This window comes from Bolinopsis microptera, chromosome 9, assembly GCF_026151205.1.
Source record: "Bolinopsis microptera isolate Bmic1 chromosome 9, MBARI_Bmic_1.0, whole genome shotgun sequence".
NCBI classification, from domain to species: Eukaryota; Metazoa; Ctenophora; class Tentaculata; order Lobata; family Bolinopsidae; genus Bolinopsis; species Bolinopsis microptera.
Window position 1 is genome coordinate 1358526 of NC_087080.1, and position 17231 is coordinate 1375756.

Genomic DNA, 17231 nt, shown 5'->3' on the forward strand with positions numbered 1-17231 from the left:
GGTGACAGATAAGGTACTTGCTGGTATCAGCTCACTGGTGACAGATAAGGTACTTGCTGGTATCAGCTCACTGGTGACAGATAAGGTACTTGCTGGTATCAGCTCACTGGTGACAGATAAGGTACTTGCTGGTATCAGCTCACTGGTGACAGATAAGGTACTTGCTGGTATCAGCTCACTGGTGACAGATAAGGTACTTGGTGGTATCAGCTCACTGGTGACAGATAAGGTACTTGGTGGTATCAGCTCACTGGTGACAGATAAGGTACTTGCTGGTATCAGCTCACTGGTGACAGATAAGGTACTTGGTGGTATCAGCTCACTGGTGACAGATAAGGTACTTGCTGGTATCAGCTCACTGCTGACAGATAAGGTACTTGCTGGTATCAGCTCACTGGTGACAGATAAGCTACTTGCTAGTATCAGCTCACTGGTGACAGATAAGCTACTTGCTGGTATCAGCTCACTGGTGACAGATAAGCTACTTGCTAGTATCAGCTCACTGGTGACAGATAAGGTACTTGGTGGTATCAGCTCACTGGTGACAGATAAGGTACTTGCTGGTATCAGCTCACTGGTGACAGATAAGGTACTTGCTGGTATCAGCTCACTGGTGACAGATAAGGTACTTGGTGGTATCAGCTCACTGGTGACAGATAAGGTACTTGCTGGTATCAGCTCACTGGTGACAGATAAGGTACTTGGTGGTATCAGCTCACTGGTGACAGATAAGGTACTTGCTGGTATCAGCTCACTGGTGACAGATAAGGTACTTGCTGGTATCAGCTCACTGGTGACAGATAAGGTACAGAAGTTATGGCGCTAAAATGTGCTTTATATCGCGAGAGCAATCTCATGGAAAACTTATCTGGATATAAATGAGCTGGTGGTGGCTGCAGATCTCATTATAAGTTAAATACAGCGTTGAGATATCAAATTTATGATTCGCAGAGGCCGACTAAATAAGATTTTAGAGCATAAAATAAAATATTGATCTCGGAAAGTATAAATGAAAATTAAAAACAGGATGAAACTGATCGCAAGAGAATTTGTAATACGCACACTACACGGTAACTCATTGTTTGCTTGATTAGCACTCTCTGACTCTCCCATTACGGAGAGACGAGCCACGGTTTGCTAATAAAATATCTGTGAGCAGGATTCAAGCATATTGATTATTTTCCGCTGGTAGTTTAAGTTTAGTACCTTATTTTATATTATAGTAACCAGTTTAGTAACCATGGTAACCAGTTTAGTAACCATGGTAACCAGTACCGGCTCTCTGAGATGAAATTTAGGACAGGTGTAGTACAAGTTTATCTCTGACGAGATAATCTTTACGGCTCATAGTGTAGAACTTATCAAAACTCAAAAGAGTAAATTGAAATACATGTGGAACAGCACTAGGAGATCAAGTGGTGCCTGCTTTAGTCGTGTAGAAATGAAGCAAACTCAATGAACCGTAAAACCGGAAAAGTAACAGGCCTCAAGAAGTTACTTGAGCATTTATAGAAATTACTTTATCGGAATTTTGATTAGGAAAAGCAAACTCAATAATCCATGTTCCGTGTTTATTATATGATTTGTTGTACTTAAGCCTGATGAGAGACTGTTTATTAGTGGACACTGGACAGTCATTATAATTATGTCCTACCAAAGTGAACAGTAATCTGTGACTACCAAATTAATCAGTGATAGCGTAATCCTGTTTAAATAGTGAGGTACAAAAGAAGAGTACGCACCTTGCGTTGACAAAAGTAAAAGATATTTCGTATGCCAGGCAAGGTGAGTGTGGTTTTTACACTCGGGAGTACCCACTAAGACTATATAAGAGGGTAATTTTCTTTACGCTGCCAGACTCTCCCTCCTTGACACGACATCACAGCCCCACAACCCCAGGTAACCTGGTAACCTGGTAACTTGGTAACCAGACTCTCCCTCCTTGACATTACCCCAAGTTATGTTTTAGTCAGGATGCCGTAAACTTCAATATTCATATAATTACATTGTCTTCACCCCCTGGACTACATCACCATGACAAGTGCGCGTCCGTAATCACAGAGATTAAACTACCAAAGAGGCAAAGACTAGCCTCGTAAACTTCTTGCTCTAACCAGAGCCATCTCACTTGCAGTAGCGCGCGACCGCCGCGTCACGCAGTACGCGTAGATTCATGGCTATGTGAAGTAAACTACCAATTTGAGTTCTAGTTTTCACAATTTCAGGTTGGAGTTGGACAGCAGGTTTACTAATATAACATACACTGTGGGATTAGAGCAGAGGCGTGGTATTTAACCAATTAACTTATTGAATAATTAAGTGACCAACTTCTTGGTGTAATTTGCAGAAAGAAGAAACGCAAATTAGGTTTGAAATAACCTTGTGAGCTTACAATACTAATAGGGTTTTAATTTTGTGTTGACCAACCCAAATCACAGAAAGTTCAGTGACCATTTAGCGCATTGTTGTAGGTTTATAACCTAACAGGATGCGCGCCGAGTTGGACTCGTCGACGGTACAAATATTTTACGAGTATCAGCCGTTAAGCGCATCGTTACCACACCAATTTTTTTTCGAGAACAGTATAATATTATGTTATAATTAAATTTAAAGAAATAACGCAAAAATTAACGGGTGATACTCGTAAAATATTTGTTCCATATATTTAATTAGTTAATTGGACCGTCGACGAGTCCAACTCGGCGCGCGTCCTGGTAGGTTACAAACCTACAACACAAAAACCGCTATTCATTAAAACATCCTGCTTCATATTTTTAAGTGGTTGGAACTAAACGACTTTTTGAAAACACAGCCACAGTAAAATTGACAATTGTGGAGTATCAGTAACCTGGGAAAACAGATAAACATAAAGATGCGGCGGAATGACATGCTAAAAGAGAGCCTGGTGACGACTGTTAACTGTTATACCTGGTAACCTGGTATCCCGGTAACCTGGTAACCTGGTAACCTGGTAATCCCGGTAACCTGGTAACCTGGTTACCTGGTTACCTGGTTACCTGGTTACCTGGTTACCTGATTACCTGGTTACCTGGTTACCTGGTTACCTGGTTACCTGGTTACCTGGTTACCTGGTTACCTGGTTACCTGGTTACCTGGTTACCTGGTTACCTGGTTACCTGGTTACCTGGTTACCTGGTTACCTGGTTACCTGGTTACCTGGTTACCTGGTTACCTGGTTACCTGGTTACCTGGTTACCTGGTTACCTGGTTACCTGGTTACCTGGTTACCTGGTTACCTGGTTACCTGGTTACCTGGTTACCTGGTTACCTGGTAATGAAATGCTAAAAGCGCCGCCCAGTGGCCTGGTGACGACTGTTAACTGTTATATCTGAGCAAGGGACATTAAAATCTCTCTGTTGAGTGACCCTGTAAACCGTGTTTACCAAGAAAACAACAGCACAGCGGGTTCTCTCAAACTTTAAAAGCTTAGTTCAGTAACCAAGAACATTAGTTTAAAGATAACAATGGGAAGTGAAGAAAACCATTGTTTTCTGTTGCAGTATTGTCGTTACTTTTAAAGTTCTGTTGTTTTCATGTAACCCGTTTTGTGGCAAGCAAGATTGTTATTGGGGTGGTTTATTTCAATGGTAAACTTTGTGAGGGTGGTCAAGTCTTTAGCCTTATTAAAGTATTAAAGTATTAAGTAGGAGTGAGATCTTTAGGCTTTGTTTTGGATCCTGGACTTGGAGCGAGAACGTTAGGCTTTGTTTTGGATCCTGGAGTGAGATTGTTAGGCTTTGTTTTGGAGACTGGTAAGCGTCAGGATCGGCAACAGTAACTTAGTCTGAAAACCCTCAATCGGTAAATAGCAATATAAATGGGTGGGCGACAATTGACCCCTCGACAATTGATCCCTCGACAATTGAATATTGATCCCACGACAATTGACCCCATGACAATTGACCCCCGACAATTGACCCCCTGACCCTGACCCTGACCCTGACCCTGACCCTGACCCTGACCCTGACCCTGACCCTGACCCTGACCCTGACCCTGACCCTGACCCTGACCCTGACCCTGACCCTGACCCTGACCCTGACCCTGACCCTGACCCTGACCCTGACCCTGACCCTGACCCTGACCCTGACCCTGACCCTGACCCTGACCCTGACCCTGACCCTGACCCTGACCCTGACCCTGACCCTGACCCTGACCCTGACCCTGACCCTGACCCTGACCCTGACCCTGACCCTGACCCTGACCCTGACCCTGACCCTGACCCTGACCCTGACCCTGACCCTGACCCTGACCCTGACCCTGACCCTGACCCTGACCCTGACCCTGACCCTGACCCTGACCCTGACCCTGACCCTGACCCTGACCCTGACCCTGACCCTGACCCTGACCCTGACCCTGACCCTGACCCTGACCCTGACCCTGACCCTGACCCTGACCCTGACCCTGACCCTGACCCTGACCCTGACCCTGACCCTGACCCTGACCCTGACCCTGACCCTGACCCTGACCCTGACCCTGACCCTGACCCTGACCCTGACCCTGACCCTGACCCTGACCCTGACCCTGACCCTGACCCTGACCCTGACCCTGACCCTGACCCTGACCCTGACCCTGACCCTGACCCTGACCCTGACCCTGACCCTGACCCTGACCCTGACCCTGACCCTGACCCTGACCCTGACCCTGACCCTGACCCTGACCCTGACCCTGACCCTGACCCTGACCCTGACCCTGACCCTGACCCTGACCCTGACCCTGACCCTGACCCTGACCCTGACCCTGACCCTGACCCTGACCCTGACCCTGACCCTGACCCTGACCCTGACCCTGACCCTGACCCTGACCCTGACCCTGACCCTGACCCTGACCCTGACCCTGACCCTGACCCTGACCCTGACCCTGACCCTGACCCTGACCCTGACCCTGACCCTGACCCTGACCCTGACCCTGACCCTGACCCTGACCCTGACCCTGACCCTGACCCTGACCCTGACCCTGACCCTGACCCTGACCCTGACCCTGACCCTGACCCTGACCCTGACCCTGACCCTGACCCTGACCCTGACCCTGACCCTGACCCTGACCCTGACCCTGACCCTGACCCTGACCCTGACCCTGACCCTGACCCTGACCCTGACCCTGACCCTGACCCTGACCCTGACCCTGACCCTGACCCTGACCCTGACCCTGACCCTGACCCTGACCCTGACCCTGACCCTGACCCTGACCCTGACCCTGACCCTGACCCTGACCCTGACCCTGACCCTGACCCTGACCCTGACCCTGACCCTGACCCTGACCCTGACCCTGACCCTGACCCTGACCCTGACCCTGACCCTGACCCTGACCCTGACCCTGACCCTGACCCTGACCCTGACCCCGACCCTGACCCTAACATCAGTGACAACATTAATGTATAACACTGAGGAATGGATATTATTGGTGGAGTTTTAGAGATTATTAAGATCTAATTATCTGACTGTTAAGTGTTGTCATGGTAACTGAGAGGAAGACGTGTTGTAATTGTGATATTTAATGTGTCTTGCGATAGTCAAGTGTGAGGCTTTTAAGTTTTAAAATTATTAAATCTAAAAACTTAAAAAATTACATCATACATGAATTTTAAACCTCACTTATTACATTTTATAACTTATATATTATATAATCCTACGGTAAACCTCAAACCTGGTAAGTTACCTCCAATAACTGCCTAAAAGCAATGACATTTATATAAAAGAGTTTGTAAAGCTCCTTTCCCAGTCATGTTCAACATTATTATATAACAGTATATCTCAAAGCACGCTATACATCCAATCAGAGGGCCCCAATACGACCCAATACGAGCACGTGACGCTCTGGTTAGCCAATAGGAACACTCGAAATACGACCACGTGACTCATGTTAGCCAATAGGATCACTCGAAATTAGTACCGAGAAAGACGGTGTAAAGCTGTAAGCAGCAACACTGCAAGTTAATATTGCGGGGTATTGTGTACTTTTTTATTTCTGATACTCTTTTACATTAAACTACTTTAGTGGTGATAAGTTTTACTTCGTTTAGTTTGTGAACAGTGCGGATGTTACTTAAGCTTATTTCAGTTGTATGAATCAAATTTTGTTATTTTAATTTTGTTCAATTGTATTTTTGTTGTTTTCTTGATAATCAAAAGCTTCGAACAATGACTATCCGAAATATAAAATTTCAGTTTAGAAATGAAAAAATTAACCTTTTCAAATTTTAGGGAGAGGCTAAAATTAATGTAGTAATTTATAGTTATACCAGATGTTACCATAGCAAAACGTTACCAGATGTTAACCCATAGCAACACGTTACCAGATGTTCCCATAGCAACACGTTACCAGATGTTACCATAGCAACACGTTACCAGATGTTACCATAGCAACACGTTACCAGATGTTACCATGGCAACACGTTACCAGATGTTACCATAGCAACACGTTACCAGATGTTACCATAACAACACGTTACCAGATGTTACCATAGCAACACGTTACCAGATGTTACCATAGCAACACGTTACCAAATGTATTGCGAGGTGATTACACAGAACTGCAAACTGCTTGTAAATCATGTACCTTGGTCAAGGACACATTCTGATAGAACAGATCGAATATTTGATCTTCGAAATTATTCTAAAATCTTTTGAAACCGATATAAATCGATGTATTTTCGGACGCTTATTTCAAATCACCCTCCATGACATAGGGTTAAAATGCTCCCCTGACGAGATATTGGCGAAAAATTGTCTCGATCACGTGATATGACCGTATAAGGAAGTTGGTTTAATTTATCGTTAAGGTAACTGTTAGTGTTAGAGTTTCAGCATATGCTTTTGTTAAGGATTGGGTTAGGGTTAGGGTTTGGATCAGATTAGAGGGTTAGGGCTTCGAATAGTCGTTCAGGGCTAGCTAGAGAACGGGTTAAAAAAATCACGTAACAGTCGAGTGTATCTGTGTATAGTGATTCAATCACCATCCACAAATGTGCAGAAGTAGAGTTATCATAGTTACCATAGTTACCATTATAGTTACCATAGTTACCATAGTCTAGATTAATCATTATTAGTATTATATGGTAAATAAGTTAAATCAATCCCCCAATCATGGTGACTAATAGTTAAGTTTACCCCCCAATCATGGTGACTAATAGTTAAGTTTACCCCCCAATCATGGTGACTAATAGTTAAGTTTACCCCCCAATCATGGTGACTAATAGTTAAGTTTACCCCCCAATCATGGTGACTAATAGTTAAGTTTACCCCCCAATCATGGTGACTAATAGTTAAGTTTACCCCCCAATCATGGTGACTAATAGTTAAGTTTACCCCCAAATCATGGTGACTAATAGTTAAGTTTACCCCCCAATCATGGTGACTAATAGTTAAGTTTACCCCCCCCCCCCCTAATTAGCTATTTAATGTGTACGTTATTCTTGATTTGTAACGTGAGCCACGTCTCAACGAAGGTCCACATTAATTTAGCATAATCAGTCTGTGAAAATGGTAGTAGTAGTAGTAGTAGTAACCATGACAACATCAGTCTGTGCAAATGGTGCTCTCGATCCACATCTAGTCTACAACAATTGTGGACAGAAGAATGGAATTAGTTTGAAATGTCTTTACATAAACCTTTACAGTTATTTGCGTTGTTAATCTCATTCCTTTAAATCGGCCAGTAATTTTTTCCTTTTCACCCTTTTGAAAAAAGGCAATAGTGAAAGGTTATGAATGGACGTTTTTGCAGAAAATCGTGGATTTTGGAGATTGCAGTAGGTGGGTTTGAACATGTCGTGGGTACTTCCGTATGTTACCATGCAACGAAAAAGTTGCGCGCGTGCGAGGATTGCTTGCGGAGATGTGATGTATAGGGATGATGATTAATCACTCTACACTCGACTGTCACGTGACTTTTTCAACCCGTTCTCTAGCTGGTCCTGTACGACTATTCGAAACCCTAACCCTCTAATCTGATCCCGACCCTAACCCTAACCCAATCCTCAGCAAGAGCATATGCTGAAACCCTAACCCTAACGAGAAATTAAACTAACTTCCTTATACGGTCATATCACGTGATCGAGACAGTTTTTCGCCAATATCTCGTCAGGGGAGCATTTTACCCTTATGTCATGGGGGGCGATTCGGAATCAACGTCCGAAAATACATCGATTGAAGTTGATTACAACTGTTGGGAGTCCTTTTAGAACAATCTCGAAGATCGACTGTAGAGTGATTTAGCACGCTCGGATGTATAGATAGCCTGTGATCTATGAATGCGCGGCGCAACTGTGTTTTACTGTATACGATGTAATGTATAATATTAGGTTATAAGCCCAATTTGTCCGTGGCACGCGTAGTATATCCACCAGCGGGCTATATTTTGTCATCTGAGCACTCGCAGCCCGATGTTACAAGACACAGTGCGCGTCCAGCCCGCTTAAAATACAGCACGCGAGCAGACGACACTTAACGTGACAAGTAAAAATACAGCCAATATAGCCCACATGAAATTTGTCCAGTAGCGATATATTTTTTTGTCCGGTAGGGCTGATGATACATCTCGTGAGCAGATGACATGAAATTTGAACACTGAACAGTGTTATTGATCCACACTTACACACTACACAGTACACTTTAATAGTTCCCACGGCAATATGTGGATGTAAAGAATGTATCAACTCTGAACTCTGAGCTGATCACCTTATATCACGCAGGTTGCCATGATTGGCTCATAATTAACACGTGACACACTGTTACTATGGTTACCAAATTCGTGGAGACGTTAAGTCTAAGCCGGTGATATTTTTCAGTATCGATAATTGTTTTGTGTTTACCATTTTCAGTTCACTATTTCAGTTGATAAACCTTGAAATTTAGGCCGACATTTTACGTGTTATTCTATTGTGTTCCCGAAAGATATTTTGCCCTGTTTTTGTTTTGAAACTGCCATTTAAATTGATGTTATAAATTTGATCTTTAACTTTCATATTCAATGTCCATGATCAGACTGTGATCTCGAGCTCTCTGGGTTACTACTTTTGATTGTCCAGTCACTCAGTAGCTGCTACAGAAACTCTAGTAACTGGTTACCCGGGTAACACTGGTTACCCTGGTAACTGATAATGACAACTCACGTGGTAGTAGCAGCTGCTCTGTGGCGACTGGCGGTGCTTGTTCTGGTTCCAGGGAGGGAGAGAGGTAGAGAAGTAGAGAGGGAGAGAAAGAGAGGGAGAGGAGGAGAGAGGGAGAGGAGGAGAGAGGGAGAGGAGGAGAGAGGGAGATGAGGAGAGAGGGAGATAAAGAGAGAGTGATAGAGGGAGAGAGGGAGGTAAGGAGAGTGGGAGAAGGAGAAAGGAAGATAGGGCGAGAGTGAGAGAGTGAGAGAGGGTGAGAAGGAGATAAGGAGATGAGGGAGAGAGGGAGAGAGGGCCTATATTTTGATCGTTTACAATAAAATTATATGTACATGAAACAATGAGCTGAAACATTGTTTGATAGCGGCCGGTTTTTCGTTCTATAGTCAGTCATTTTGGCCTGTTCTACATCTTAAACTAAAAGCAACATGATTTTCTCGTAAAATTTCTGAAATCTTGTACATTAATTTGCTGTGATTGTTGGAAACTGAAGCTTCGTGATAAACGCCCACTTGTGGATATATTACATTGTTGATATATTTGCATTTATAAAACTTAGTAAATGATCATCTAATTAGTGGCATTACAACTACACTTGAGAAGCGCCCGCTCATGGATATACACGATATCATTCCTCGCCATGAGGGCGGAACTATCGTATAGCACTCGGGCCCGTTGGGCCCTCCGTGCTATACGAAAATATCTCCGCCTCGGGCTGGCGCCCTCGTGGAGATATAAAATATTGCACGCGCACGCGCGTGCAATATTTAGTACTGCCCTCAAGGCTGCGGTGATATCTATATGTATTGATGTGTACACGAGTATAGTTTACCTTTGCTTACAATTTAAGTTATTTGCTTTACAAGTTAAGTTCTTTGGCAATTGGATTGAATTTCAAGTGTTTCCTGTACTTAATGCACAATTTATCAATATTATTATCATGAAGATTGAAGTGAGCTGATTGGAGCTTATATGTTATACTTAAGTTTATAGTAAATGTGAAATGGAAACCTAGCGTCCGCCAAAACGAAACAACGGGCGCAATTCTTGTTAAAAGAATATTTTAGGGATTACTTGCACCATATTTTTTTCTAAATATAACGATACTACCACTTCATAGTTCATATGGTAATCTAGTAACCTGGTAACCTGGTAACCTGGTAACCTGGTAACCTGATAACCTGGTAACCTGGTAACCTGGTAACCTGGTAACCTGGTAACCTGGTAACCTGGTAACCTGGTAACCTGGTAACCTGGTAACCTGGTAACCTGGTAACCTGGTAACCTGGTAACCTGGTAACTTGTTAACCTGGTAACCTGGTAACCTGGTAACCTGGTAACCTGGTAACCTGGTAACCTGGTAACCTGGTAACTTGTTAACCTGGTAACCTGGTAACCTGGTAACCTGGTAACTTGTTAACCTGGTAACCTGGTAACCTGGTAACTTGTTAACCTGGTAACCTGGTAACCTGGTAACCTGGTAACCTGGTAACCTGGTAACCTGATAACCTGGTAACTTGTTAACCTGGTAACCTGGTAACCTGGTAACCTGGTAACCTGGTAACTTGTTAACCTGGTAACCTGGTAACCTGACTAAATCGCTGGTCAGCAGTTTAGGATGTCTGATGCAGTGTCCCGCCATTTTTAATCTCCTGCTTCGTAACTTATAATATATAACTTGTAATATATAACAAAGAAAACCCTCATTCGCAATGAACACATTTATAATAAAACCTGAACACTCAGCAGGGAGTGTCAACAACTGCAGAGCTCCATCCCTGCTGGAGTTACCATAGTTATCATAGTTACCATAGTTACCATAGTTACCATATTTACCATATTTACCATATTTACCATAGTTACCATAGTTACCATAGTTACCATAGTTACCATAGTTACCATAGTTACCATAGTTACCATAGTTACCATATTTACCATAGTTACCATAGTTACCATAATTACCATAGTTACCATAGTTACCATAGTTACCATAGTTACCATAGTTACCATAGTTACCATAGTTACCATAGTTACCATAGTTACCATAGTTACCATAGTTACCATATTTACCATATTTACCATAGTTACCATAGTTACCATAGTTACCATAGTCACCATAGTTACCATAGTTACCATAGTTACCATAGTTACCATAGTTACCATAGTCACCATAGTTACCATAGTTACCATAGTTACCATAGTTACCATAGTTACCATAGTTACCATAGTTACCATAGTTACCATAGTTACCATAGTTACCATAGTTACCATAGTTACCATAGTTACCATAGTTACCATAGTTACCATAGTTACCATAGTTACCATAGTTACCTTAGTTACCATAGTTACCATAGTTACCATAGTTACCATAGTTACCATAGTTACCATTGTTACCATTGTTACCATAGTTACCATAGTTACCATAGTTACCATAGTTACCATAGTTACCACTACCACCTTATCTTTCTATTTTGCGAGAACTATTGTAAAGCTGAGTGCATTGCGTGATCGAGCAAAACTTTGCCGGCTGGGATGTCCTTATTTGGTCAAATTATACCGCTTGCTAGATCGCTTGCGGTTCTCTAGAACCCGCGGTGATCATTTTATTTCTGTATTTTATTACAGGTCAGTTTTTTCGCGACAGTGAAAGGTTATAATGGTCTTTAATAACCGGCCATTACGTGAACAACTCGTTCAATCAGAGGATGGATTATTTTGAGTGTTATTTTTGATCAATTGTCAGAATCATGAGACAGTTCTTACGTCAAATATAACGTTAAAGCTTTATTTTTCTCAACAGCTTTACTATTTTTATATCTATTGAAAGCAATTTTGAAAGATTTTATTTTTTGTTTGACTGCGCTACTATTTTTGAATTAAATTGCAAAAGGTTTTTATGGATGAAACTTTGCTTGTTGAAGCATTTTTATATTTGTTTAGGTATTTTTTATATTGCATATTGACGCGTAGTGGATGGTAATGGTTCAATTGGTTTCAAGCACAGGTCGCTCTCAAATCCAAAGATAAGCAGTGACCTTCGGTGCTTAAAGCCTCCACTAATTTATTTACCACTGATGTCGGTAGAGTTAGACTCTGCCGTAAAAAAAAATTGTTCTATCAACTAATTGTTTTTTAATTACTTTAAGGTCGGATATACTAGATTTAAATATATAATTGTTCTATCAAATAATTTTACTTACATATTTTTAACACACTAGTTAGAAGAACTTACAATGACATGAGTTACAAGAGCCTTGGTAACCTGGACAGTTTGGACATGAGTTCCAGTAACCTAGGTAACCCTGACCCTAACGAGGAGGTCCCTCCTCCCAGTCCTCCCCCACAATCTGGTTGCTTCACCTGTCTCGCCTGCAGCCTGGTCGGCAAGATAGACACGGAGCTGGCTGCTGTAAGACGGAGAATGTTCGTATCTTCTGAAGGGAGCTCCCCGGACCAAATGGATCCTCCTCCCCCGCGAGTGTTTACTTCAGAGACTTTAGATAGGAAGCTGCAGAGTCTGACCTCCAGTGAGCATTCCTCTGACACAGATAGTGAGGGTCCGTGTAATATCCAGGGTCTACTCAAGACCAGTGGAGGTGGTAGTAACCATGGCAACAGTGGAGGTAGTAGTAACCATGGCAACAGTGGAGGTGGTAGTAACCATGGCAACAGTGGAGGTGGATACCCCAGCAGGGATGGAGCACTGTCCGACTATCTGCCAGATGATCATGACGTGTTTTCTCCTGTCCTGGTCAGAGAGTCTCCCTCTATCGTCATTGAGTTTATTGATGATACGAGGCTCATGAAGGAGACAGTTGCGTCAGAAGGCTGTGAAATAAAGTCAAAGTCTTTGACCGATGACAACACACCATTAGAGGATATTGAAATAGTGGTTGATGATGTCGCAGAGATCCATTCACATGAAGTAGATGGTCAAGGTGATGTAAGTTTGCAAAATAATGATGAGTCGGAGGATCAGATAAAACAGTTGGAAGATTTTTTCAACGGTTCGGATGGATCAGGAGATATGGTGACTGATGAAATACTTCAAGAAATTGCGGTTTCCCTGGATGAGGAAAAAGATAAAACTATCTCATTGGACAGTGATTTGCTTCAGTACATTGAACAGCAACTTCACAGGAACAGAGACACGGAGACTCCGTCTCAAGATCCAACAGAACCGTCTGAGATCTCCGAGATTCCAGAACCAATTGAAACTGGGGTGATAGGGTTAGATGATGAGGCGAAAGGTTCGGATAATCAAGAGGAGGACGAGTATAAAGCATTTAGAGAGCGGGCTTCTGAGTTTCTTGTTAATGTCACGTGCACTTCTGTTGCTACGGAAACAAGACCATGTTCAACCATGGACGACTGTGGAACTGAGCAAATTCAAAGTGAAGTTTCAGATGGCAGTGTTGAAGAGGAACTCTTTGAAAGTTCAACTACATATTTTGATCAGGGCGTGGAAACAAGTCGATTGGAAAAAGGATTGTTCGATGATGAAATTGAAAATTGTGATGAAGTTGAAACTGAAATGGACTTACGAGATACTAGAAATTCTCAATCGCCTGATACCAAAATTGCTCGCGAACTAACAAATGTAGTTTTGTCGAACGTAACCCAAGAAGATAATATTAACCATAGTAACCAAAAAGATCTTGATTCAGCTGTCGAGTGTGCCCAGGTAGAATCAGACGAAGTTTTATGTAATTCAGCAGCTGATTCTTTAGCCCAGGTTTCAATTCATGAAGCTGCTAATATCGTTGTTTGCGAACCTATTGACTCTCCCATTCATGGTTCAACTGACGAAGCTGAATTTGATTCTCCGACAGAAGGAGATCCTTCTACTCAGATGATCACACAAAATGAAACATACGATTTATCAGGATTTGGTGAGCCTCTTGCAGACGAGATCTTGCAAAATGAAGCCGAGGAAGAGAATATGTTACCTGAATCACGACATCATCACCACGAACTTGACTCGGTGAACCCAAACAAAACTTCTGTCAAAATGGACATACAGAGCGACGTTACTGTTGATGATAGTCAGATAATGGTAGATGGATCACAGTACCTTACAACTGGTCACGATGAAATAGAACCTGAATTAATCTCCTCAGGTCCAATGTTCACCCCACCTGAAGAAGAAGAGAACTGTCCACTGCTGTCAAGTGAGGTAGTGGAGGTGAACGAGAAATGTAGAGAGTGGATCAACTCAACTTCCTCCTGTGATGAGATATTTCACAGTTTTGAAACGAAGACAGACCGTGAGGACCAGGTGGAGACTGATGGTCGAGACATATCCCTGGACATGTTACATGAGAGAGCGAGGAACCTGGGAATAACAATAGAATTGGCAGGAGGATGTGGAGGGCGCAATGAGGAGAAGATCCAGAGCCCATCGAACTTGAGGAGAAATACGAGCCAAAGAAATATTAGAGCAAACTCCCGAGACGGACTATCATTGATCCAACGATAGAAGAGACTCCAGATTTTAGAAGCATCCACCCTGCCAGCAGTATATCCGATGACCCCGCGGGGACTTACGATAACAGCTGATAATTTGTATCTGAAGTTGATGAGGAACAAACCAAGACTGAGCCTAGTCCAGTAATCCAGAGACACTGGAAACCCTCTGTGACTGGATGAGGACGACATGTCAGCGCCCTGAGGTCCCCGAGGTATCAGCGGTCTGACCAACCTCTGATCCTCCTAGGAGATCTGAACAAGACCCCCAACTTTGTGCTCCCTGCCATGGAGTTACTTCTCTGGACTGGCATTTCTAAAACTTTAAACGGAACAAAAGTCTAGAAACGATCACTCGAGTTCGGATCCTGGAACCCCGAGGCAGACTCCGGGTACGCACGTGCAGTGCTCCGACTCACGCCCTTAACATGAGCACGACCTCGGTAAGGAGGTGATGAGGGCCGTGTTTGGGATTGAGGCAGGCAGGCTTTAGATGTGGGGTTAATAGAAGCATTTAGAAGTTCTAGAAGTTCTAGAAGGTTCTAAAGGTTCTAGACGGTTCTGAGTAATTGAGCATGGCTGCGCGCATCATGTACTCTGTTTTTTAGGATAATGTGTCATCGTGTTGATTGAAAGGTTGAAAATCAGTAAAATTGACGATTGTACAAATCGTCCGATACAAGATGCTAATGATAATAAATTGAAAAGGTATACTTACCCTGTATCTAAGAGTTGGACGAAATCTTTCTATTGAACACATAGGCAATCACGCGTAATTTTTTCGGCTGGTTTTTTTAAATTTTCAATTCAACCAACGATGGCACAAATGCATTTAAAGTTAAACAATGATTTTTGGGTCACTTGTAGAACTTGGCTGTGACATTGAATGTTTGGCAGGATGATCACTTATCTGAGAAGTAACACGTGTAGAAGGTGTTTTACCTTTTAAAGTAGCAATAGAATATCATGCAGCCAGCAATGATTTATGTAGAAAATCATTTTAATTTGGATCTGATTCTTATGCCTGATTTCCCAAACCTAGCAATGAATATTTTGCCTACGTTGCTTGCACTTGTATAAAGTCTGTTGAAGCATTAGTACGGCGTTGCCTGCGACATGCTAACCACACCATACTAGAAAGCTTGCTTTAAAATTAATTACATAAGAACCTGATTCTTACGGATTCTTAATTATAATTACTAAGCTGCGAAGCGGAAACAACACGTTAGTATTTAAAGATTGCTTTAACTGCCGTGATTTGCCCGAAGTGACTTGTTTGAAAATCTATCAACTGCTGATTTGGAAATGTATTCTGGCTTCGTTTTTTTCTGCTGCTATACACACCGCAAGTTTTTTATTTATTCTGGTTTACCTCTGCATTCTAATTCTTGCCCAACATTTTTCGCTGATTTTGACTTTTGCTTCGATCTTATTTCTGCGCCCCTGTTATCTTTCCGACAGTGGATTTGAAAGTCTAATAATGCATAATATGGTGTAGTAACAGTTTGTTTTTACTCATTCGTTGAAGCTGATTTTAAAACTCCATCTAGAATATTATGCTGAATTTAACTGATCAAACTTTAAAACCTGTGTTTTTGGTTTAATCCACTGTTCTATTATATAGGACTATATTGCGTTATCACTTCATACAAAATATGGATGTCATATATTATGTAGGTGGTAAAAGTAATCTCTTTGGAATGGTTTACTGTGTCCAGCAATGCTGGTCAAATAACCGTCCTGATAAGGTAAATAAACACAAAAACACTTAAATAAAAAACAAAAAAGACGGTTTTTCCGAATTTTCTGATGGCTTATACCTTGCGTGAAAGAGTATGTCATCCAAGGGCGGTGGGTTTTCTCAAAATCATCAGAACTTAAACAACATGGTTATTAACCACGTACCATTATTAGACAGGACGTGTTAGTTGCAAGTACCGAGCAATAACACCTCTCCCATGTCATGATATTTATGCTTTATTTCCTCCAAGATATTACTAATTTTAGGAGCTTCTTTGAATTGGCTAGAACATTAAACAGGAGCCCCGGTTATATATTGACCGATATATTTTCAAGCATTAATTTATTTTTTTAGCTCAGTATTCTTGATAGCCTTTCTGGATGACTAAGTTCAAACACTGCTGATATAAATTATCTTAAAGCGGTGTCCATTAAATTTCAATTTATTATGATTATTATATAAGAAGAGTCCGTCTCAGAAGTTCTGAACTCACTATTAAGTATTGGAGCGTCTTAAAACTTGGTTTTAAAGGGAAATTATAGTTTTGTTGGAATTTAATCTTCATCCAGTTTTATTTTATTTGTTGCGGTATAATGGATTATAATTCAGACTTTCAAGTTTGGTGGGATAAACAAATGATATCAACAATGTAGAGTAAGATATAAATCGACTAATAGGTATATATTTAATAACACAAACCTGACTTAAAATGATTACTTTTTTAATTATTTGGATATTCAATATTATAAATAATAAATCAACGTTTACATGTCAGGCCATGGCAAAATTACAATGACATATTTTATATACTAATTGATAAATGGTACTGCAATATAAGTTTGCTTAATGTTTTGGCCGGATGAAAACTATAACTAAAAGAGAAAAAAAAAACT

General features: G+C 41.9%; 1 protein-coding gene across 1 annotated transcript; it reads left to right on the forward strand.

Moving 5' to 3' along the window:
* Window positions 1–12353: 12353 nt before the first annotated feature.
* Window positions 12354–16173, forward strand: LOC134820671 (uncharacterized). Its single transcript, XM_063831179.1, has one exon. The coding sequence runs from the start codon at window positions 12370–12372 to the stop codon at window positions 14608–14610; it is 2241 nt and encodes a 746-aa protein (XP_063687249.1). The 5' UTR covers window positions 12354–12369; the 3' UTR covers window positions 14611–16173.
* Window positions 16174–17231: the final 1058 nt, after the last annotated feature.

Excerpts from the sequence above, each read along its gene's own strand:
- LOC134820671 (XM_063831179.1), top strand. The coding sequence starts at position 12,370 with ATGAGTTACAAGAGCCTTGGTAACCTGGACAGTTTGGACATGAGTTCC.